The sequence below is a fragment of the Rhinoderma darwinii genome, chromosome 13 (genome assembly GCF_050947455.1).
Source record: "Rhinoderma darwinii isolate aRhiDar2 chromosome 13, aRhiDar2.hap1, whole genome shotgun sequence".
Classification (NCBI taxonomy): domain Eukaryota; kingdom Metazoa; phylum Chordata; class Amphibia; order Anura; family Rhinodermatidae; genus Rhinoderma; species Rhinoderma darwinii.
This window is the reverse complement of record NC_134699.1, coordinates 6,066,646-6,092,488: the sequence shown is the minus strand read 5'-3', so window position 1 is coordinate 6,092,488 and position 25,843 is coordinate 6,066,646. Positions and strand designations below refer to the sequence as shown.

The window sequence follows — 25,843 nt, the reverse complement described above, 5'->3', positions numbered from 1 at the left end:
TGTACTAGTCACAGACTCCCCATATTAGTGTACTAGTCACAGACTCCCCATATTAGTGTACTAGTCACAGAATCCCCATATTAGTGTACTAGTCACAGACGACCCCATATTAGTGTACTAGTCACAGAATCCCCATATTAGTGTACTAGTCACAGACGACCCCATATTAGTGTACTAGCCACAGACTCCCCATATTAGTGCACTAGTCACAGACTCCCCATATTAGTGTACTAGTCACAGACTCCCCATATTAGTGTACTAGTCACAGACTCCCCATATTAGTGTACTAGTCACAGACTCCCCATATTAGTGTACTAGTCACAGAATCCCCATATTAGTGTACTAGTCACAGACGACCCCATATTAGTGTACTAGTCACAGAATCCCCATATTAGTGTACTAGTCACAGACGACCCCATATTAGTGTACTAGCCACAGAATCCCCATATTAGTGTACTAGTCAGACACAAATTTGTATCTGAGGGTTGAGTCGTTGTTTGTCGGATGATGTGCAGCAATGGACGTACACGATATTTCTTCGCGGTGTCTGCCCCTTTAACAACCAGCGACTAAATTTTGAGATCGGAAATGTATTGTGGGTAAATGACACCAATTCTGCCCATCTGAACCTATAAGGGGCATTACCCGGGTGCTGCGGGTGACAGATGTCATGTGACAAGCAGGGGTCACAGGGATCAGGGGTCGGGGGTCAATGCAATGAATTATTTTCCGCATGTAAACACCCGATGACGTCACGGCGTGAGGAGAAGTTCTGATCATTAACCCCTGCAAATAATTGACATTTCCACCGGCCTCCAGTTCCCATAGCAATAAACCACCGTAGTCAAGGGACTGGTCACTTCCGGTGACGACATCAGGGACACGTGGATCCAAGATGGCGGCCGTTGCGGTAAGTGTTGGAGTCGGAGTCTCCGTCGGGTTCGGGGAACAGGGGATCAGACAGACAGACAGATAGGAAGGGGGCGAAGGGGGCTGTCGCGGGGGGCGGCGGCGGGGAGGAATGGGGTAAAGGCGGAACCGGAAATAGAGTTGAGGGGGGCTGGTATCCCGGAAGTGGGAATCTCAATAACCCCCTTTATGCTATATACTGTTATTATATAGGGGAGCCCCCACATAGGTATTAGGTAGATGAGACCCCCTTGTATCATAGTAATTCCACCAGACCCCCCATATTATTACATGTGATTGCCTGTATAAGTGACAGCTCCAGACCCCCCATATTATTATCTAGGAGACCCCCTATATTAGAGACCGCACCAGACCCCCTATATTAGAGACCGCACCAGACCCCCTATATTAGAGACAGCACCAGACCCCCTATATTAGAGACAGCACCAGACCCCCTATATTAGAGACAGCACCAGACCCCCTATATTAGAGACGGCACCAGACCCCCTATATTAGAGACGGCACCAGACCCCCTATATTAGAGACGGCACCAGACCCCCTATATTAGAGACGGCACCAGACCCCCTATATTAGAGACGGCACCAGACCCCCTATATTAGAGACGGCACCAGACCCCCTATATTAGAGACGGCACCAGACCCCCATATTATTACATAGGAGACCCCCCTATATTAGGGACAGCACCAGACCCTCACCATATTATTACATAGGAGACCCCCTATATTAGGGACAGCACCAGACCCTCACCATATTATTACATAGGAGACCCCCCTATATTAGAGACAGCAACAGACCCCCACCATATTATTACATAGGAGACCCCCTATATTGGAGACAGCAACAGACCCTCACCATATTATTACATAGGAGACCCCCTATATTAGATACAGACCCCCACCATATTATTACGTAGGAGACCCCCTATATTAGAGACAGATACAGACCCTCACCATATTATTACATAGGATACCCCCCTATATTAGAGACACCAGTCCCTCACCATATTATTACGTAGGAGACCCCCTATATTAGTGACCGATCCAGACCCCCATATTATTACATAAGACCACCTATATTAGTGACAGCACCAGACCCTCACCATATTATTACATAGGAGACCCCCTATATTAGTGACTGTTCCAGAGCCCCCTAGTTATTACAGGAGACCCCCTATATTAGTGACCGCTCTAGACCCCCCCCCATATTATTACATAGAACCCCCTGTATTACAGTAACCGTGCCGTTATTATAAAGAGGCCCTCTGTATTAGTAAAAATCTTCAGACCCCCCACCATATAGTTATTACATTGCAGAGACTCCCTGTATTACTGAAAGCTCCGACCCCCTCCATATTATTACATGGACTTCCCTGTATTACAGGACCCCCTTGTATCAGTGACTCTCCCATTATTATTACATAGGGGAGACCCCTCAGTATGGATGACTTCCTAGGTTGGTGGTCTGGCAGCCTGAGATGGGACCACCTGCCTGTAGATTTGGGGTGTCCCAGGGACCATCTTGGGGTCCTGTCACCCTACAGGACGATCAGCAGGATGATTGTGCTGCTTGTCATATTGGAGGTCCCCCCAGACAACATGATTTGGGGAAGGGGTCCAACTGGTGGGGGCTTCTCTTCCGTCAGTGAAGGAACTGCTTATTTTTTCCTGCAGAATGTTGGCACCTTTTGAAAACATTGGGCAGAGGAAACCTGACGAAGGTGTGAACAGAGTCTAAGGCGGACGACCCTATTAAAGGGAGATCCCCACCATAGACTTGTCTGCCATCAATGTCTCAGTGCTCGGACCGTCACCATCTCCAGGACGAGGGCTCCTCATTTTTTTGGGGTAGATGGACCCCCATGTCCAACGTCTGTCTACTGTAGTGTATGGGAGAGACTAGGGGTGCCGTCAGCCCCCCACAAATTCCACATTTCTGGCTTGTCTTATCATAAACCGCTATAATAACGTTCTCATGAATTACACAGACCCCAACTGATTATAAACGTCACTCGCTGAGCAGAGTCCCTGCAGCTGGGCTCCCTGTGGTCAGCGAGTCGTGGGGGACCTCTTCTCAAATGTGGACTGTCCCTTTAAGTAGATGGAGTATGCCGCGCAGGGTCAGGGCCTCCTTTATTCTTCACATCAGAAGGGTTGGGGGCTTCTCATTGCTGGACGCCACATGACGGTACCTATATGACCGAGTAACAGCGGCTGGAAAATGCAACGCACAATGCAAACTGTATGAGAACTGGAAGTGCAGGATTATGTCGGGAGATGACCCACTGTCCTGCTCTTACTGATACTGTAACAAGCCCTGCCCCTGGGTGAGCAGCATATTTTTAAGACCGATGTCACTGAAGGGTAGGGCCGGGCGATTATGACCTAAATAAAAATCACGATTGTTGAACATGTAACCTTGATTACTATTAAACTATTAACGCCATTGAATTATTATAGCTTCCCTGAGCCTGCTGTATATATATAATATATCCCCGATACTGCCTATCACACAGTATAATGCTCCCATAGTGCGCCCACGCAGAATAGCTGCCACCGCGCCGTATAATGCCCCTATAGCTGCCACCATGCCGTATAATGCCCCTATAGCTGCCACCGCGCCGTATAATGCCCCTATAGCTGCCGCCGCGCCGTATAATGCCCCTATAGCTGCCACCGCGCCGTATAATGCCCCTATAGCTGCCACCGCGCCGTATAATGCCCCTATAGCTGCCACCGCGCCGTATAATGCCCCTATAGCTGCCACCGCGCCGTATAATGCCCCTATAGCTGCCACCGCGCCGTATAATGCCCCTATAGCTGCCACCGCGCCGTATAATGCCCCTATAGCTGCCACCGCGCCGTATAATGCCCCTATAGCTGCCACCGCGCCGTATAATGCCCCTATAGCTGCCACCGCACGGTATAATGCCCCTATAGCTGCCACCGCGCCGTATAATGCCCCTATAGCTGCCACCTCGCCGTATAATCCCCCTATAGCTGCCGCCGCGCCGTATAATGCCCTATAGCTGCCGCCGCGCCGTATAATGCCCCTATAGCTGCCGCCGCGCCGTATAATGCCCCTATAGCTGCCGCCGCGCCGTATAATGCCCCTATAGCTGCCGCCGCGCCGTATAATGCCCCTATAGCTGCCGCCGCGCCGTATAATGCCCCTATAGCTGCCACCGCACCGTATAATGCCCCTATAGCTGCCACCGCGCCGTATAATGCCCCTATAGCGGCCACCGCGCCGTAGAATGCCCCTATAGCGGCCACCGTGCAGCACAATGCCCTACATTCTCCGCACAGGTATCGGAGCGTGCGCCGTGCGTATTCTTTTCTGGGTTTTCACTGCCGATTTTATCCATTTTAATTTAGAAGAGTGAAACCTGCAACAAAATCCACACGCAAATGCTGCGGAGTCTATAAGGCGAGGGACACACACGTCGTTTGAGCAGTTTTTCCGCAACAGATTTCATTGCAGAAAATCCACAGAGAAACTAAATAAATTAACCTGTTGTTCGTTTTTTTAAATCCGCAGCTTGTCAATTTAGACCCCATGCACACGAACGTGCTTTTGCGGCACAGGTTTCCACGGTCTGTGCATGGCCCAGGAGCCCGGACTGCAGAAAGAACGGACAAGTCTTATTACGGCCGTGTTCTGCGGTCCGGGCTCATAGAATATAATGGCCGCGGCCGTCTGCACGGAGCGCGATTTGCGTGCAGCTCGCGGGTGACACTCCTGCCGGCCGACCCAAAAATCACAGCCGTGCACATGACTATGGTCGTGTGCATGAGGCCTTATTCTGCGGAATTGCTGCCCTCAAGGTTTTCTCCATTGAATTCAACAAATTGCAGATTTTTGGGTTTTTGTGGCGGAAAAGCTGCTATTCCATCGCAAATCATAAAAAGAAAATGTTTTCCTTGAAAATCCATATAAAAGCCCAGCCGTTATCATAGCGGCGCGTTCTGCTGTTCTCCGTCCAGACCAACCTCCTGGTTTGACATTTCATCCCATGTGACCTCTGCAGCCAATCACAGGAGGCCTGGACAAAGCACATATCGTGTACATATTACACTATTATAGTAGTTATATTCTTGTATATAGGGAGCAGTATTATAGTAGTTATATTCTTGTATATAGGAGCAGTATTATAGTAGTTATAGTCTTGTATATAGGAGCAGTATTATAGTAGTTATATTCTTGTATATAGGGGGCAGTATTATAGTAGTTATATTCTTGTATATAGGGGCAGTATTATAGTAGTTATATTCTTGTATATAGGGAGCAGTATTATAGTAGTTATATTCTTGTATATAGGAGCAGTATTATAGTAGTTATATTCTTGTATATAGGAGCAGTATTATAGTAGTTATATTCTTGTATATAGGGAGCAGTATTATAGCAGTTATATTCTTGTATATAGGGAGCAGTATTATAGTAGATATATTCTTGTATATAGGGGCAGTATTATAGTAGTTATATTCTTGTATATAGGAGGCAGTATTATAGTAGTTATATTCTTGTATATAGGGGCAGTATTATAGTAGTTATATTCTTGTATATAGGGAGCAGTATTATAGTAGTTATATTCTTGTATATAGGGAGCAGTATTATAGTAGATATATTCTTGTATATAGGGGCAGTATTATAGTAGTTATATTCTTGTATATAGGAGGCAGTATTATAGTAGTTATATTCTTGTATATAGGGGCAGTATTATAGTAGTTATATTCTTGTATATAGGGGGCAGTATTATAGTAGTTATATTCTTGTATATAGGGGCAGTATTATAGTAGTTATATTCTTGTATATAGGGGCAGTATTATAGTAGTTATATTCTTGTATATAGGATGCAGTATTATAGTAGTTATATTCTTGTATATAGGGGCAGTATTATAGTAGTTATATTCTTGTATATAGGGGCAGTATTATAGTAGTTATATTCTTGTATATAGGGGGCAGTATTATAGTAGTTATATTCTTGTATATAGGGGCAGTATTATAGTAGTTATATTCTTGTATATAGGAGGCAGTATTATAGTAGTTATATTCTTGTATATAGGGGCAGTATTATAGTAGTTATATTCTTGTATATAGGAACAGTATTATAGTAGTTATATTCTTGTATATAGGAGCAGTAGTATAGTAGTTATATTCTTGTATATAGGGGCAGTATTATAGTAGTTATATTCTTGTATATAGGGGCAGTATTATAGTAGTTATATTCTTGTATATAGGGGCAGTATTATAGTAGCTATATTCTTGTATATAGGGGGCAGTATTATAGTAGTTATATTCTTGTATATAGGGGCAGTATTATAGTAGTTATATTCTTGTATATAGGGGGCAGTATTATAGTAGTTATATTCTTGTATATAGGAGCAGTATTATAGTAGTTATATTCTTGTATATAGAGGCAGTATTATAGCAGTTATATTCTTGTATATAGGGGCAGTATTATAGTAGTTATATTCTTGTATATAGGAGCAGTATTATAGTAGTTATATTCTTGTATATAGGGGGCAGTATTATAGTAGTTATATTCTTGTATATAGGAGCAGTATTATAGTAGTTATATTCTTGTATATAGGGGGCAGTATTATAGTAGTTATATGCTTGTATATAGGGGGCAGTATTATAGTAGTTATATTCTTGTATATAGGAGCAGTGTTATAGTAGTTATATTCTTGTATATACGGGCAGTGTTATAGTAGTTCTATTCTTGTATATAGGGGGCAGTGTTATAGTAGTTCTATTCTTGTATATAGGGGCAGTATTATAGTAGTTATTTTCTTGTATATAGGGAGCAGTATTATAGTAGTTATATGCCTGTATTTAGGGGGCAGTATTATAGTAGTTATATTCTTGTATATAGGGGCAGTATTATAGTAGTTATACTCTTGTATATAGGGGCAGTATTATAGTAGTTATATTCTTGTATATAGGTGCAGTATTATAGTAGTTATATTCTTGTATATAGGGGCAGTATTATAGTAGTTCTATTCTTGTATATAGGGGCAGTATTATAGTAGTTATATTCTTGTATATAGGGGGCAGTATTATAGTAGTTATTTTCTTGTATATAGGGAGCAGTATTATAGTAGTTATATGCCTGTATTTAGGGGGCAGTATTATAGTAGTTATATTCTTGTATATAGGGGCAGTATTATAGTAGTTATACTCTTGTATATAGGGGCAGTATTATAGTAGTTATATTCTTGTATATAGGTGCAGTATTATAGTAGTTATATTCTTGTATATAGGGGCAGTATTATAGTAGTTCTATTCTTGTATATAGGGGCATTCTTGTATATAGAGGTCAGAATTATAGTAGTTATATTCTTGTATATAGGGGCAGTATTATAGTAGTTATATTCTTGTATATAGGAGCAGTGTTATAGTAGTTATATTCTTGTATATAGGGGGCTGTATTATAGTAGTTATATTCTTGTACATAGGGGGCAGTATTATAGTAGTTATATTTTTGTATATAGGGGGCAGTATTATAGTAGTTCTATTGTGTATATAGGGGCAGTATTATAGTAGTTATATTCTTGTATATAGGGGCAGTATTATAGTAGTTATATTCTTTTATATAGGGGCAGTGTTAGTAGTTATATTCTTGTATATAGGAGCAGTATTATAGTAGTTATATTCTTTTATATAGGGGCAGTGTTAGTAGTTATATTCTTGTATATAGGGGCAGTATTATAGTAGTTATATTCTTTTATATAGGGGCAGTGTTAGTAGTTATATTCTTGTATATAGGAGCAGTATTATAGTAGCTATATTCTTGTATATAGGGGCAGTATTATAGTAGTTATAGTCTTGTATATAGGGGCAGTATTATAGTAGTTATATTCTTGTATATAGGGGGCAGTATTATAGTAGTTATATTCTTGTATATAGGAGCAGTATTATAGTAGTTATATTCTTGTATATAGGAGCAGTATTATAGTAGTTATATTCTTGTATATAGGAGGCAGTAGTATAGTAGTTATATTCTTGTATATAGGGGCAGTATTATAGTAGTTATATTCTTGTATATAGGGAGCAGTATTATAGTAGTTATATTCTTGTGTATAGGAGAAGTATTATAGTAGTTATATTCTTGTATATAGAAGCAGTATTATAGTAGTTATATTCTTGTATATAGAAGCAGTATTATAGTAGTTATATTCTTGTATATAGCGGCAGTATTATAGTAGTTATATTCTTGTATATAGGGAGCAGTATTATAGTAGTTATATTCTTGTATATAGGGGGCAGTAGTATAGTAGTTATATTCTTGTATATAGAGGCAGTATTATAGTAGTTATATTCTTGTATATAGGAGGCAGTATTATAGTAGTTATATTCTTGTATATAGGAGCAGTATTATAGTAGTTATATGCCTGTATTTAGGGGGCAGTATTATAGTAGTTATATTCTTGTATATAGGGAGCAGTATTATAGTAGTTATACTCTTGTATACAGGAGCAGTATTATAGTAGTTATATTCTTGTATACAGGAGCAGTATTATAGTAGTTATATTCTTGTATATAGGAGCAGTATTATAGTAGTTATATTCTTGTGTATAGGGGTAGTATTATAGTAGTTATATGCCTGTATTTAGGGGGCAGTATTATAGTAGTTATATTCTTGTATATAGGGAGCAGTATTATAGTAGTTATATGCCTGTATTTAGGGGGCAGTATTCTAGTAGTTATATTCTTGTATATAGGGGCAGTATTATAGTAGTTATACTCTTGTATATAGGGGCAGTATTATAGTAGTTATATTCTTGTATATAGGTGCAGTATTATACCGTAGTAGTTATATTCTTGTATATAGGGGCAGTATTATAGTAGTTCTATTCTTGTATATAGGGGCAGTATTATAGTAGTTATATTCTTGTATATAGGGGGCAGTATTATAGTAGTTATTTTCTTGTATATAGGGAGCAGTATTATAGTAGTTATGTGCCTGTATTTAGGGGGCAGTATTATAGTAGTTATATTCTTGTATATAGGGGCAGTATTATAGTAGTTATACTCTTGTATATAGGGGCAGTATTATAGTAGTTATATTCTTGTATATAGGTGCAGTATTATAGTAGTTCTATTCTTGTATATAGGGGCATTCTTGTATATAGAGGTCAGAATTATAGTAGTTATATTCTTGTATATAGGGGCAGTATTATAGTAGTTATATTCTTGTATATAGGAGCAGTGTTATAGTAGTTATATTCTTGTATATAGGGGGCTGTATTATAGTAGTTATATTCTTGTACATAGGGGGCAGTATTATAGTAGTTATATTTTTGTATATAGGGGGCAGTATTATAGTAGTTCTATTGTATATAGGGGCAGTATTATAGTAGTTATATTCTTGTATATAGGGGCAGTATTATAGTAGTTATATTATTTTATATAGGGGCAGTGTTAGTAGTTATATTCTTGTATATAGGGAGCAGTATTATAGTAGTTATATTCTTGTATATAGGGAGCAGTATTATAGTAGTTCTATTCTTGTATATAGGGGGCAGTATTATAGTAGTTATATTCTTGTATATAGGAGAAGTATTATAGTAGTTATATTCTTGTATATAGGAGCAGTATTATAGTAGTTATATTCTTGTATATAGGGGGCAGTATTATAGTAGTTATATTCTTGTATATAGGGGGCAGTATTATAGTAGTTATATTCTTGTATATAGGGGTAGTATTATAGTAGTAATATTCTTGTATATAGGAGCAGTATTATAGTAGTTCTATTCTTGTATATAGGGGGCAGTATTATAGTAGTTATATTCTTGTATATAGGGGGCAGTATTATAGTAGTTATATTCTTGTATATAGGGGCAGTATTATAGTAGTTATATTCTTGTGTATAGGGGTAGTATTATAGTAGTAATATTCTTGTATATAGGAGCAGTATTATAGTAGTTCTATTCTTGTATATAGGAGCAGTATTATAGTAGTTATATTCTTGTATATAGGGGGCAGTATTATAGTAGTTATATTCTTGTATATAGGGGGCAGTATTATAGTAGTTATATTCTTGTATATAGGGGGCAGTATTATAGTAGTTATATTCTTGTATATAGGGGCAGTATTATAGTAGTTATATTCTTGTATATAGGAGCAGTGTTATAGTAGTTATATTCTTGTATATAGGGGGCTGTATTATAGTAGTTATATTCTTGTACATAGGGGGCAGTATTATAGTAGTTATATTTTTGTATATAGGGGGCAGTATTATAGTAGTTCTATTGTATATAGGGGCAGTATTATAGTAGTTATATTCTTGTATATAGGGGCAGTATTATAGTAGTTATATTATTTTATATAGGGGCAGTGTTAGTAGTTATATTCTTGTATATAGGGAGCAGTATTATAGTAGTTATATTCTTGTATATAGGGAGCAGTATTATAGTAGTTCTATTCTTGTATATAGGGGGCAGTATTATAGTAGTTATATTCTTGTATATAGGAGAAGTATTATAGTAGTTATATTCTTGTATATAGGAGCAGTATTATAGTAGTTATATTCTTGTATATAGGGGGCAGTATTATAGTAGTTATATTCTTGTATATAGGGGGCAGTATTATAGTAGTTATATTCTTGTATATAGGGGTAGTATTATAGTAGTAATATTCTTGTATATAGGAGCAGTATTATAGTAGTTCTATTCTTGTATATAGGGGGCAGTATTATAGTAGTTATATTCTTGTATATAGGGGGCAGTATTATAGTAGTTATATTCTTGTATATAGGGGCAGTATTATAGTAGTTATATTCTTGTGTATAGGGGTAGTATTATAGTAGTAATATTCTTGTATATAGGAGCAGTATTATAGTAGTTCTATTCTTGTATATAGGAGCAGTATTATAGTAGTTATATTCTTGTATATAGGGGGCAGTATTATAGTAGTTATATTCTTGTATATAGGGGGCAGTATTATAGTAGTTATATTCTTGTATATAGGGGCAGTATTATAGTAGTTATATTCTTGTGTATAGGGGCAGTATTATAGTAGTTATATTCTTGTATATAGGGGCAGTGTTAAAGTAGTTATATTCTTGTATATAGGGGCAGTATTATAGTAGTTATATTCTTGTGTATAGGAGCAGTATTATAGTAGTTATATTCTTGTATATAGGAGCAGTATTATAGTAGTAATATTCTTGTATATAGGAGCAGTATTATAGTAGTTATATTCTTGTATATAGGAGCAGTATTATAGTAGTTATATGCTTGTATATAGAGGCAGTATTATAGTAGTTATATTCTTGTATATAGGGGGCAGTATTATAGTAGTTATATTCTTGTATATAGAGGCAGTATTATAGTAGTTATATTCTTGTATATAGGGGCAGTATTATAGTAGTTATATTCTTGTATATAGAGGCAGTATTATAGTAGTTATATTCTTGTATATAGGGGGCAGTATTATAGTAGTAATATTCTTGTATATAGGAGTAGTATAATAGTAGTTATATTATTGTAAATAGGGGGCAGTATTATTGTAGTTATATTCTTGTATACAGGGGCAGTATTATAGTAGTTATATTCTTGTATATAGGGGGCAGTATTATAGTAGTTATATTCTTGTATATAGGGGCAGTATTATAGTAGTTATATTCTTGTATATAGGAGCAGTATTATAGTAATTATATTCTTGTATATAGGAGCATTATTATAGTAGTTATAGTCTTGTATATAGGGGCAGTATTATAGTAGTTATATTCTTGTATATAGGGGGCAGTATTATAGTCGTTATATTCTTGTATATAGGGGGCAGTATTATAGTAGTTATATTCTTGTATATAGGGGCAGTATTATAGTAGTTATATTCTTGTGTATATAGGAGCAGTATTATAGTAGTTATAGTCTTGTATATAGGGGGCAGTATTATAGTAGTTATAGTCTTGTATATAGGAGCAGTATTATAGTAGTTATAGTCTTTTATATAGGGGGCAGTATTATAGTAGTTATATTCTTGAATATAGGGGCAGTATTATAGTAGTTATATTCTTGTATATAGGAGCAGTATTATAGTAATTATATTCTTGTATATAGGAGCATTATTATAGTAGTTATAGTCTTGTATATAGGGGCAGTATTATAGTAGTTATATTCTTGTATATAGGGGGCAGTATTATAGTCGTTATATTCTTGTATATAGGGGGCAGTATTATAGTAGTTATATTCTTGTATATAGGGGCAGTATTATAGTAGTTATATTCTTGTATATAGAGGGCAGTATTATAGCAGTTATATTCTTTTATATATGAGCAGTATTATAGTCGTTATATTCTTGTATATAGGGGGCAGTATTATAGTAGTTATATTCTTGTATATGGGGCAGTATTATAGTAGATATATTCTTGTATATAGGGGCAGTATTATAGTAGTTATATTCTTGTATATAGGGGCAGTATTATAGTAGTTATAGTCTTGTATATAGGGGGCAGTATTATAGTAGTTATATTCTTGTATATAGGGGGCAGTATTATAGTAGTTATATTCTTGTATATAGGGGGCAGTATTATAGTAGTTATATTCTTGTATATAGTAGGCAGTATTATAGTAGTTATATTCTTGTATATAGGGGCATTATTATAGTAGTTATATTCTTGTATATAGGGGCATTATTATAGTAGTTATATTCTTGTATATAGGGAGCAGTATTATAGTAGTTATATTCTTGTATATAAGTGGCAGTATTATAGTAGTTATATTCTTGTATATAGGAGCAGTATTATAGTAGTTATATTCTTGTATATAGGGGCAGTATTATAGCAGTTATAGTCTTGTATATAGGGGCAGTATTATAGTAGTTATATTCTTGTATATAGGGGCAGTATTATAGTAGTTATATTCTTGTATATAGGGGGCAGTATTATAGTAGTTATATTCTTGTATATAGGGGCAGTATTATAGCAGTTATAGTCTTGTATATAGGGGCAGTATTATAGTAGTTATATTCTTGTATATAGGGGCAGTATTATAGTAGTTATATTCTTGTATATAGGAGCAGTATTATAGTAGTTATATTCTTGTATACAGGAGGCAGTATTATAGTAGTTATATTCTTGTATATAGAGGGCAGTATTATAGTAGTTATATTCTTGTATATAGGGGGCAGTATTATAGTAGTTATATTCTTTTATATAGGAGCAGTATTATAGTAGTTATATTCTTGTGTATATAGGAGCAGTATTATAGTAGTTATAGTCTTGTATATAGGGGGCAGTATTATAGTAGTTATAGTCTTGTATATAGGAGCAGTATTATAGTAGTTATAGTCTTGTATATAGGGGGCAGTATTATAGTAGTTATAGTCTTGTATATAGGAGCAGTATTATAGTAGTTATAGTCTTGTATATAGGGGGCAGTATTATAGTAGTTATATTCTTGTATATAGGGGGCAGTATTATAGTAGTTATATTCTTATACATAGGGGGCAGTATTATAGTAGTTATATTCTTGTATATAGGAGCAGTATTATAGTAGTTATATTCTTGTATATAGGGTGTAGTATTATAGTAGTTATATTGTATATAGGGGGCAGTATTATAATAGTTATAGTCTTGTATATAGGGGGCAGTATTATAGTAGTTATATTCTTATACATAGGGGGCAGTATTATAGTAGTTATATTCTTGTATATAGGAGCAGTATTATAGTAGTTATATTCTTGTATATAGGGTGTAGTATTATAGTTGTTATATTCTTGTATATAGGGGGCAGTATTATAGTAGTTATATTCTTGTATATAGGGGGCAGTATTATAGTAGTTATATTCTTGTATATAGAGGCAGTATTATAGTAGTTATATTCTTGTATATAGGAGCAGTATTATAGTAGTTATATTCTTGTATATAGGAGGCAGTATTATAGTAGTTATATTCTTGTATATAGGGGGAGTATTATAGTAGTTATATTCTTGTATATAGGAGGCAGTATTATAGTAGATATATTCTTGTATATAGGGGCAGTATTATAGCAGTTATGTTCTTGTATATAGGGGCAGTATTATAGTAGTTATATTGTATATAGGGTGTAGTATTATAGTTGTTATATTCTTGTATATAGGGGGCAGTATTATAGTAGTTATATTCTTGTATATAGGGGGCAGTATTATAGTAGTTATATTCTTGTATATAGAGGCAGTATTATAGTAGTTATATTCTTGTATATAAGAGCAGTATTATAATAGTTATATTCTTGTATATAGGAGCAGTATTATAGTAGTTATATTCTTGTATATAGGAGGCAGTATTATAGTAGTTATATTCTTGTATACAGGAGCAGTATTATAGTAGTTATATTCTTGTATATAGGGGCAGTATTATAGTAGTTATATTCTTGTATATAGGGGCAGTATTATAGTAGTTATATTCTTGTATATAGGGGGCAGTATTATAGTAATTATATTCTTGTACATAGAGGCAGTATTATAGTAGTTATATTCTTGTATATAGGGGGCAGTATTACAGTAGTTATATTCTTGTATATAGGCGCAGTATTATAGTAGTTATATTCTTGTATATGGGGCAGTACTGTAGTAGTTATATTCTTGTATATAGGGGCAGTATTATAGTAGTTATATTCTTGTATATAGGAGGCAGTAATATAGTAGTTATATTCTTGTATATAGGGGGCAGTATTATAGTAGTTATATTCTTGTATATAGGGGCAGTATTATAGTAGTTATATTCTTGTATATAGGGGGAGTATTATAGTAGTTATATTCTTGTATATAGGAGGCAGTATTATAGTAGATATATTCTTGTATATAGGGGCAGTATTATAGCAGTTATGTTCTTGTATATAGGGGCAGTATTATAGTAGTTATATTCTTGTATATAGGGGGCAGTATTATAGTAGTTATATTCTTGTATATAGGGGGCAGTATTATAGTAGTTCTATTGTATATAGGAGGCAGTATTATAGTAGTTATATTCTTGTATAGTTCTTTTAAATGGGCACCCTTATCTATATTCTTTTGCAGATGGGACAACATTGTGGCTGGGGGGGGGGGGGTCTGTTAACGGGCCCCCCCACATTACGGTACCATTGACTACAATGAGAACCTTGTCACTACGGTCTGGAGATGGGGGGGGGGCAGAGCACTTGGCACAGTACTGGGGGTCTTCATTCTCGCTCTCTTGCTTGTCTCCTAACATCTCAATACCTCCGGGTAGAGGTCCCTTCACTGGACCCTCTGGTTGTCCTCTCCCGTCTCGTGCACCAGTGTCTCAGGCCGCAGTGACCCTCTTGCGGGATGTATCGTTGGTAGTGATTATAACGTCAATCCCTTTGCATTCTCCTTAATTAATGTCCGTGCAGAATAAGACCTCCCCCTCCCCTCACCCGCCTTTGCAGCAACGTGACCCTTGTACTGCGCTTACCTTGGGCTAATCTCAACTTATCTACACAAAACATGCGGGAAATTTGAATCACATCATGTTCTATACTCCAGTCACCACTAGAGCTGCGGTGACCGTTGAATTGAATGTTGTGTGACTGGAGGCGATGGACTATTCCTGGAATAGTTGTGTAGGCGGCTGATGAACTGTTTTTATGTTCGACATTACCAGTCTTTCTGAAGTACTGCCACTCCTCATCATCCTCATCATCCTCATCATCATCATCCTCATCATCCTCATCCTCATCATCCTCATCCTCATCCTCATCATCCTCTGCTTGTGTCTTGCAGGTGAGGTGTGCGTGGCTGCTGCTCGGCTTCTCTCTCCTACACGAAACCGCCACGTTCTACGTCCCAGGCGTGGCACCAATTAACTTCCGCCAAGATGCCCCTGTAGATATAAAGGTAAGGGGGTCTCCGCAGCGTGATAGTAATGTCCTCCAGTTTCTCATGACTGATACCTGTGATCTGTCCCCTCTACAGGCTGTGAAGCTGACCAGCTCCCGGACCCAGCTGCCCTATGAATATTACTCTCTGCCATTCTGCCGACCTCTACAGGTCAACTACAAAGCGGAAAATCTGGGTGAGGAGGAGAACAGGGTCACTTTTGGGTGCAGGTGGAGCACAGAATCCCTAATGGTGGAGTATGCGGGTTGCAGATTCATCCGTGGGGAACCTGAAGTATCCCTATGCTTGTATATTAGGGGGCTTATTACAATAGCAGAGCAGCAGTCTGTGTCTACTATGCCATAGCCAGAATACAGGCTGCCATAAACAGCCTGTATTATGGAGTTGCTGTATATGCAGGTCATAAAGGCGTTTTTTCCAGCATTAGGAAAACATGGCTACTTTCCCTTCTAGAAAAAGAGCGCCACCCCTGTCCATAGGTCATGTCATGTATTACAGCTCGGCCCCATTGAAGTAAATAGGGCTGTGCTGCAATACCAGGCACAACCTGTTGACAGATGTGGCGCTGTTTTTGGATGAAATCCACCGTGGTTTTCTAATCCTGGACAACCCCTTTTATATATAAGCAAACATTCTGGGGGCCACAACAATTATCTATGTGACCTTTGCACCTCTATATGCTCTACTTAAAGGGCTACTCTACCCTAAACATATGATGCACGTATAAAAATATAGGCTGGGGTTGTGACAGCTTTATTTTTTTTAACCTTTTAATGGTCCTGACGATTTATTACGGGTGTGAATGTAATTCCTTGCGTTCTGCTCATCTCTAGGTGAAGTCCTGAGGGGCGATCGAATCGTGAACACCCCCTTTAAGGTGTTGATGAACAATAACAAGAAGTGTGAGATTTTGTGTGACACTCCCAGCAGCCCCGTGGTCCTCAAAAAGGACGAAAGTAAACTGATCGCAGAGCGCATACAGGAGGATTACTACGTGCACCTGTGAGTCCGCTCTCCTCCATCTTTATCTTACTAGAACTTGAAGCTTAAGGCCCTGTTCACACTGAGTTTTTCTGCAGGCATCAAAATCTGCCTTTAAAATTCCTGCCTGCACGCCGTTTCCTGCCATTGAGCGCTGTGGGCAAAAAATGCAGCGAAAAAAGCTTTCTCTGCCTCCCATTGATGTCGCTGGGAGGTCAGAGACGAAATCGCCCGAAGATAAGGCATGTCGCTTTTTCCCTCCAGTGTCTTTTACCGCTCATGGGGGGAAGAAAAATGCCTCCGCCTCCCATTGTAATCGATGGGATGCGTTTTCGGACGTTTTTTGGCGCGGTTTCAGATGCAGTTGCCACAACAAAAACTCAGTGTGAACACCCCCTTAAGAGGACCTGTCACTGGGCCCTACAATGTGAGTTGTATTCTTGCCTAATAGCCGCTGTGTCTACGAGTCCAGCGGTGTTTGTCCTATACTTGTGCGTCCCCCCGTTGCTGAGCTATGGACCCCTTTTTATTTACCAACCAGTATGCAAATGGCCCGCTGACTAGCCAAGTGGGTTTGGCTGCCAGCGATTCCCAATGGGCGGAGCTAGCAGGGCGCTTCTGACCTATCAGAGTCTCACGCGATGACGCTGGTCAAGGAGTGTCTGGAGGAAACCGCCTCGTGCTGATAGGTCAGCGTCAGAAGCGCTCTGCTAGCTCCGCCCATTGAGAATCGCTGGCGGCCAAACCCACTTGGCTAGTCAGCGGGCCATTTGCATACTGGTTGGTAAATAAAAAGGGGTCCATAGCTCAGCAACGGGGGGACGCACAAGTACCGGACAAACACCGCTGGACTCGTAGACACAGCGGCTATTAGGCAAGACTACTAACAACTCACTTTGTAGGGCCTAGTGACCGGTCCTATTTAAAGGGGTACTCCGTGATGATGACTTCTGGGTGAGTTGGAAACTGTCAGGTGACTTCTGGGTTCTGCTATGCAGGGATAGACGTATCCACTCAGCGGAGAAGCCCTTTAACCCTTTCAAAACCAGACTAATTGTCGTTTTTATGGTTGGTTTTTTTTGTTTTTTTTTTGCTCCATGCCATGGGTTCAGAAAGTCACCACTCTTATTTTTTTCCCGGTGACACGACCATGTGAGGGCTTAATTTTTACGGGACAAGTTGGACTTTCTGATGGTATTTAATATTATGTGCGATGTCCTGGGAAGCTGGAAAAAAAATTCAGAATGGGGTGGAATTGGGGAAAAAAAAGCAGTTTCGCCATTTTCTTATGGGTTTCTTTTTTACGGTGTTCAATGTACGGTGAAAGTGAGGCGTTACCTTTATTCTGCGGGTTCGTACCATCGCGGTGACACCACATTTATGTCACTTTTGTTTATATTTTAGTACTTTCAAAAAAACGGAAAAGTTTGAAAGAAAGTTACATTTTTTTACATCGCCGGATTGTGACCCCCGTAACTTTTTTTTTTTATAGTTCTGTGTAAGGCGTCTTATTTTTGTACGGGGAAAGATGTCGTTTGGATTATTACCATTTTGGGGAATGTCTGTTTTTTGTTTTTTTTTAAACTTTTATTTAGCCTCCCCAGGGGGCTTGAACCTGCGATCATTAGATCGCTTCTGCCGTAGACTACAATATCCCAATATGGCAGTCTATGTCAAAATCATTGCATTGCTCTTGAGACCAGTCACAGTCCGGTTCCAATAACAATCTTCCAGGTTCACAAGGCTCCCAGCTGCTAGAGCAGTACCCCGGCACCCGCGATATCGCCGCGCCCGAGCCTGTGACCGGTCCCAAAGTGGAAGGGGCAGGAAAAACCCCGGCGGCTGTGGCTTCTGCTTCTGAGCGGGCGCCACATTTAAAGACCGCTTTTCCCGACGTAGATCTGCGACGTGAAGGGGTTAAGTGGCGACCACCGGGCATGCTGTGTGTTAGTAAATTTATGGTGACACTTGTTGAATTTGAGGTTCCTGTAGGGAAAATACATTGTGTTTGTACTCGGGTTCAGAATAGCGGACAATCTACCGGTGGCCACCAGGCTGGACGTCCATCTTGGTCACGATGAGGACGAAAAGAAGAAGGAGCGAGATATCCAGTTCGAGCACGGCTATAGACTGGGCTTCACGGACAACAACAAGGTGACTTTATTTCTAGTTTATTATCATTGTGGTACAATCTCTATGTAAATAATAGTAACAATGTATCGGAAACGTCCTCGATTTTAAAAAATGTACGGTTGTGTATACAGCTCCTATGCAGACCTATGTGTCTCCATAGTAACAGACTACAAACACACCCGGTGTAGACTGATCCTGCCGTCACGTGTCACTCTACTCCCTCTTCTTGATAGATAGTAACACATGACGGCAGCATCGCTCTACACAGATTGTTTGCACTCTGTAACCACATCTGCATAGGAGCTGTATACAAAAAACGGTTGAAGATTTTTTTAAACCAGACTATATGCAAATGAATTGGATAAAAAAAAACACAAAAAATGCTGAAGTGTTCACCCTTTTCAAGGGGTTGTCCAGTCCCTAAAAATTGATGGCCTATCTTCAGGATATTCTATCAATATCTGATCGGTCGGGGTCCGACTCCCGGGACCCACGCCGATCAGCTGTTTTAAAGGGGCCGCATCGCTCGTACGGCTGCGTGCCGCTACAAGTGTGTCGGCGATTCACACTACGAGCAGATAAGGAAATGAATGGGAAGCGGATCTCATACGAGTGCCACGGCCCCTTCAAGACAGCTGATCGGCGGGGGTCTCGGGAGTCGGACCCCAACCCGTCAGGTATTGATGGCTTATCCTGAGTATAGGCCATCAATTTTTAGGGACTGGAAAGCCCTTTTTAGTGGTCTGTCATACTAACAATGGCACCTCCTACTCCTTCCAGTTTTATATCCACAATCACCTGTCCTTCTATTTGTACTTCCATCGGGAAGAGGTGGAAGAAAACCAGGAGCCAACGTTTCGGGTCGTGAGGTTCGAGGTCGTCCCTCAGAGCATCAAAATGGAAGGTAATAGGAGTGGGATCGCTCTTGGTCTTAGCGCTGCGTCGTTACTTGCGCCGCTGTCTGGAGATATAGATATATATATATTATAGACACGGCCATATTTCTATTTTTTCTAACCCAATGTTGCAGATCTGAAAGGAACGCAGGACAAAAGCTGCACCGTCCCCGAAGGCTCCAATTCCGCCCCCCAGGAAGTGGACCCCAACAAGGAGAACAAGCTGCTGTTCACTTACTCCGTGCACTGGCAGGTGGGACCGCGGGGACTTCCTGACTCCTCTTGGAGGGGGTGAGAAGTTCTTGCAGTAAGCGGTTTCCTCCTTCATCTTCCAGGAGAGCGACATTAAATGGGCTTCTCGCTGGGACACGTACCTGACCATGAGCGACGTCCAGATCCACTGGTTCTCCATCATCAACTCTGTGGTGGTCGTCTTCTTCCTGTCAGGTGACCTTCTGGACAGAATATATATATATATCTAGGATATTCTTGTTACATTGTGCCTTCCACTCCAGTCACATCCAAGGCTGCATTCAAAATTATTCAATGGCAATGTTTGTAGCTTGGAGGGTTTTACATCTCTTGCTTTTTTAGAGCAGGTGAAATGCACCTACCACAATGCAACGCATCAGCCATGTTTAGTGCGAGCGCTGTACTGTTGGATTCCAGGTGGCGATCAGATTAATTGTTACTGCAGCTCTGGATGTGACTAGTGTGAAGCTAGAAATCCGATAAATAAAGCAGAGTTCTATGTAGGTTATAAGCAGCTGTTAACTATACGATGATGAAGCTTTGAGCGGGTCCCCGTCTTCTGCTTTACACAGTCCTTGTCTTCTGGTCCCCAGGTATTCTGAGCATGATCATCATCCGGACCCTGAGGAAGGATATTGCAAACTACAACAAGGAGGATGATATTGTAGGTCGTCTGACCCCACCGCTGACCCTGCCCGGTGACCCCACCGCTGACCCGGCCCGGTGACCTTGTTGTCCTCTGACGCTTCTCTTTGCTTCTCCCCACAGGAAGACACGATGGAGGAGTCCGGCTGGAAGTTGGTTCACGGTGACGTGTTCAGGCCCCCCCAATATCCCATGATCCTTAGCTCCCTCCTAGGTTCTGGGATCCAGCTCTTCTGCATGGTCCTGATCGTGATCTGTGAGTGTTTAGAGGGTTTATGATGGGGCTGCGGGCGGGAGACCATCCTGTCCTTCATACAGTTGGGTTCTTCTTTGTCCCCTTCAGTTGTGGCTATGCTGGGGATGTTGTCTCCATCGAGCCGGGGAGCCCTGATGACCACCGCCTGCTTCCTCTTCATGTTCATGGGGTATGTTATTACAGGAATATCCCACAACTTTCAGCCATCGACATGAATTCTGCACGGCCGCCTCTACTTCTTACACTAAGTTTGACATTTACACTTCTTTTGGGATTTTCCAAGGGTCTTCGGAGGATTCTTCGCCGGCCGTTTGTACCGTACTCTGAAGGGTCATAGGTGGCGCAAAGGAGCTTTCTGTGTGAGTATCAGAACCTTGTCGTCACCTCCATGAATTGTTATTAGTGAAACAGGACATTTTTGTTCTTATACTCCAGTCACATCCAAAGCTGCATTCACATCTCTGTTGGCTGCCACTGTGCTGACCGATTCCTATCTGCTTACCTGGCACCCTGATATGTGCAATATGCCATTGGAGTGCATTGGGCGAGATTAGGTTTTTGATACGGTCTGGTGTAAACACTACATCTCCTGGTATGCGCTACAGCAGGACATGGACTGTACAGACACTGAACCAGCAGCTGCTACTGGGACATATGACTTCCCGCAGCCTGATAGCTGATGGTAAACCAGCAGAATCCTCAATACAGCTCTGGAGGTGATTGGAGTATGATAGAGGTCCGGATCAGTGCCAGATGAATCTATGATTTGTGCCCCTGCAGACGGCGACTCTGTACCCAGGAGTGGTGTTTGGCATCTGCTTCGTGTTGAACTGCTTCATCTGGGGGAAACATTCCTCCGGCGCGGTGAGTCTGATGTTTGAGTCTGGTTCCTCGGCTTGTCCCCTTGTGAGCACTCTGACCCCTGTCTGGTCCCTGCAGGTCCCCTTCCCCACCATGCTGGCTCTGTTGTGTATGTGGTTTGGCATCTCGCTCCCACTCGTCTACCTCGGATATTACTTTGGTTTTCGCAAGCAGCCGTACGACAACCCTGTCCGAACCAACCAAATCCCCCGGCAGATTCCTGAGCAGCGCTGGTATATGAAGAGGTTTGTGGGGTGAGTTTCCCTCTACAGTCAGAATCCTGTTCCTGAATCTGGTAGTCACCTACTGTGTTACAGGAAGACCATATGAGAGGTCCTCCAGGAGGGCGCCCAGATGACGGGTCCTCCAGGGGGGCGCCCAGATGACGGGTCCTCCAGGGGGGCGCCCAGATGACGGGTCCTCCAGGGGGGCGCCCAGATGACGGGTCCTCCAGGGGGGCGCCCAGATGACGGGTCCTCCAGGGGGGCGCCCAGATGACGGGTCCTCCAGGGGGGCGCCCAGATGACGGGTCCTCCAGGGGGGCGCCCAGATGACGGGTCTGATGTTTCATATTTATGTCTTTTTTTTTTTCAGAATATTGATGGCGGGAATATTACCGTTCGGAGCCATGTTTATTGAGCTGTTCTTCATCTTCAGTGTAAGTTTTCTTTGTTTTGTACGGCTCAGCCATCAAGTCAACAATAACTACTACCGTTTTGTGTATACAGCTCCTATGCAGACCTTTGTGTCTGTGTTGTTAAACTACAAACCCTGCGTATAGTCTGCAGTCAGGTGTTACTTCAGGTGTAAGGGAGTGTGATGGCCGTACCAAACCGCACAGGATTTATTTGCAGTCTGTAATGTTGGAGACACACCGGTCTGCATTGGAGCTGTATACACAAAACGCTCCGACCTTTTAATGTCCAAAATGGGACTTGGGTTTGACAGGGAATAGTTGCGATGTGTTTGGATCCATTCAGTGGTAGCATCTCTGCTCTTCTGTGTCTATTTCAGGCCATCTGGGAGAATCAGTTCTATTACTTGTTTGGCTTCCTGTTCCTGGTGTTCATCATCCTCGTGGTTTCCTGCTCCCAGATCAGCATTGTCATGGTCTATTTCCAGTTGTGTGCAGAGGTGAGTAATCCTGGGATGAGCGTGTGGAAATCACTCGGTACGGCTCTTTGTGGGAGCGAGCAGTGGCTGATAGCAGTCGTTTGGTGCTGTTGGGTGGGCGGGCGGGCAGCCCCATGATCTGTGTGTGACTCCTCTGATATCACATGGTGGTATACAGATCATTGGTCCATCCATGGGCAGAAGTCCAAGTCAATAATTTTTGACCAGTGCTGGAAACTGGAGATGATAGAATTCTGTCTACCTGCAGCCACCACTAGGGGGAGCCCACTGCATACATATTTATTGAGTTCAATGGCTGTATACATTTATATGCAGTGAGCTCCCTCTAGTGGTGGCTGCAGAATTTTACCATGTAACTTGGTCTATGCTGGGGATTTAGAGCTCCCTATTAGAAAAACTGCGCTCCAGACCCTATAAAGATATGACAATATTTTAATATCGGACTCTGCTCTGCAGGATTACCGCTGGTGGTGGAGGACGTTCCTGGTGTCTGGAGGATCCGCTTTCTACGTTCTGGTTTACGCCATCTTCTATTTTGTGAATAAGGTACGTTCATGTCCCGTTACGTTCTCGCCCGCCTCACGGGGCACGTATCTCATGCTCACCCCCCCGTGTGTCTTACAGTTGGATATTGTGGAGTTCATCCCTTCTCTCCTGTATTTCGGCTACACTACCCTCATGGTCCTCTCCTTCTGGCTCCTCACCGGGACCATCGGCTTCTACGCCGCCTACATGTTCATCCGGAAGATCTACGCGGCGGTGAAAATAGATTGATTGCCAAGCTCCTCCGCAGAACTTCCAGCACAAGGCAGAGCCGGTCTCCTTCGCCAAGACGCCTCCATCAGGGGACAGTAACCAATAAAAAAATCAACTACCACCACCAACATCCTCCATCATCATCATCGTCCGTCGTCTTCTTCATGATCCAGAATGTATTGTTTGGTATGTGTCCATGGACGGGCCTTGTTTCCTATAACTGCATTTTAACCTTTTGGTATCCCCCCCCCCCATTTTCCAGTGCGGGTTTTTACTTTTTTTGCCGTAATCGTCCCCATCTTTACCTCGCTGTCCGCTCCTTTCTTTTCCTCCTCCTTTTTTTTTTTTCTTTTTTCTAAATTATTTTGACTGCGCGTTATTGATCAGAGGCAGATGGAGACACTTTGGACTTCTTGGTGGTCGGGCGTTCACGAAGGAGAGGAACTAACTGGACTGGGCACAGGGCAGCGGCTACGGTTCTCTTGGTCACATGACGAGCGGTGGGTACCATTCAGCGCTGCCAGTAAAGACCGCCAGCCTGGAGAGGGGGGATTTTTTTTTTTTGCCAAGGACTGTGAATACAAAATGAAGCATGCTTTCTGTGGGGAGGTGGCGGCCGATCCTGTATTTTTGGGCTCGGTTCGTAGGTTCCCTTTGTTGATATTCTTTATTGCACCAATTGTGGCCCCGGCTGAAGAGTGAACTGTTATTACAGAGAATGGGTGAGCGCCCGCACACTGGTTCGTGCCACAGATGGAGATTTTCAGTTTTTTTTTTTGTGGGATGTATTCAGCACGTGACGCTCCGGCTTAATGAGGTTGTCCAGGGTTAGTAAAAGATGGCGGCTTTCTTCAGAAACAGCGCCGCGTTTGTCCACAGGTTGTGTGTGGTATTGCAGCTCAGCTCACTTTAATGGAGCTGGGGTGCAATATTAGACACAACCTGTGGTCAGGTGTGGTGCTGGTTCTTGAGGAAAGCCGACATGTTTTTCTAATCCTGGACAAAAGGGGGTTTTCCCCATTTTATGCAAATAAAGCTTTAATCATTTGTCTCCTATTGTAAGGTCTAATGGACTTTGTTTCAATACCTCTCCATTTTCAAGATCTCTGCTTGCTGTGAATGACAACGTTCTTGTTTTACACCCACAAGCTGAAAACTCATCCTGGACCTTACCTAATGCACAGTAACAAACCCTCAGCTGTAAGAAGTATCAGTCTAGACCATCCTCTGAGCTGTATACATCAGCAGCACAAATCTCCCTCCTGTTAGTTTGTTACAATGTATCAGTGCAGGTAAAATGTTTCAGTCTGGGGTGCAGACTGTTGAGCTCACATTGTCTAGACTGGATGTAAATGTAACAAACCCTCAGCTGTGACGTAAGAGGTCTGTACAGGTTGTAAGCCTCTGGATGGATACAAGGATGTTCCCATTCAATGACAGCAAGCTGATCTCTTGAAAATGGTGAGGAACTGAAATGTAAAGTATATTAGAAAGTTGCAGGACTTGTATAATGATTACACTTCATTTACATACAACAGGAAAAATGTCAAAGTGGACCGGACCCCCGCTCACGGAGGAGGCGGACATGTTGGGCCGCTGCTGTATATGTAGTTTTTATATTTCCTGCCAAAAACGGGTTGGGGGTTCCACTTATCCATTTGTATGGCCTGTAAACACAGCAGTGTGAATGCTCCCTTTATGATGATGATGAAGTCCTTAAAGGGACACCCCACCTAAAATCATTGCCTATGCTAGAGTATGGATTAGTAGGGGGTCGGTGAGCTGGGACCACCGATTTTCTAAAAGGGTGGGATCGGTGACTTTGTTAGATCAAGGACCGCCTTCCCTTCTAATATTTCTGGTCTTCACCATCTGTTCCTGAGGGTGGGGTGACTAGATTGGCTCCTAATAGTGGTTCTCCCCCTCCCCCGCAGACATTCTGTATAGTCGTCTGAGCCAAATGGTGAAATATTTGCTGAAGATCGCTCTTTGCTGTTCTTCTGACCCTCATGGCGCAGCCTCTTCCTCCTCTCTGTTTGGGTGATGAGTTCACTTTAAAATTATATTCCAGTTTTTAATGAATATCCTCCTGAAATTGCCGATTTGTCTTTATTATTTTTTTACTGTCGTCCATCTTTGTCCTTTTTGTAAATAAATGCCCCTTCAGGTG

The 25,843-nt window shown here is 41.2% G+C and overlaps 1 protein-coding gene across 1 annotated transcript; it reads left to right on the top strand.

Moving 5' to 3' along the window:
- The first annotated feature begins 682 nt into the window (after positions 1–682).
- TM9SF4 (transmembrane 9 superfamily member 4) lies at positions 683–25,843 on the top strand. The gene is made up of 18 exons (XM_075846340.1): positions 683–910; positions 15,643–15,756; positions 15,835–15,934; positions 16,593–16,761; positions 18,765–18,894; positions 19,654–19,777; positions 19,904–20,022; positions 20,105–20,216; positions 20,615–20,685; positions 20,790–20,922; positions 21,010–21,091; positions 21,206–21,281; positions 21,703–21,786; positions 21,862–22,037; positions 22,378–22,441; positions 22,798–22,917; positions 23,374–23,463; positions 23,542–25,843. The coding sequence occupies exons 1-18, from the start codon at positions 896–898 to the stop codon at positions 23,689–23,691; spliced, it is 1,929 nt and encodes a 642-aa protein (XP_075702455.1). The 5' UTR covers positions 683–895; the 3' UTR covers positions 23,692–25,843.

Coding starts and splice junctions, on each gene's coding strand:
- TM9SF4 (XM_075846340.1), top strand. Junction 15,935..16,592: donor CTACAAAGCGGAAAATCTGG/GTGAGGAGGAGA, acceptor GCTCATCTCTAG/GTGAAGTCCTGAGGGGCGAT. Junction 20,023..20,104: donor CTTACTCCGTGCACTGGCAG/GTGGGACCGCGG, acceptor TTCATCTTCCAG/GAGAGCGACATTAAATGGGC.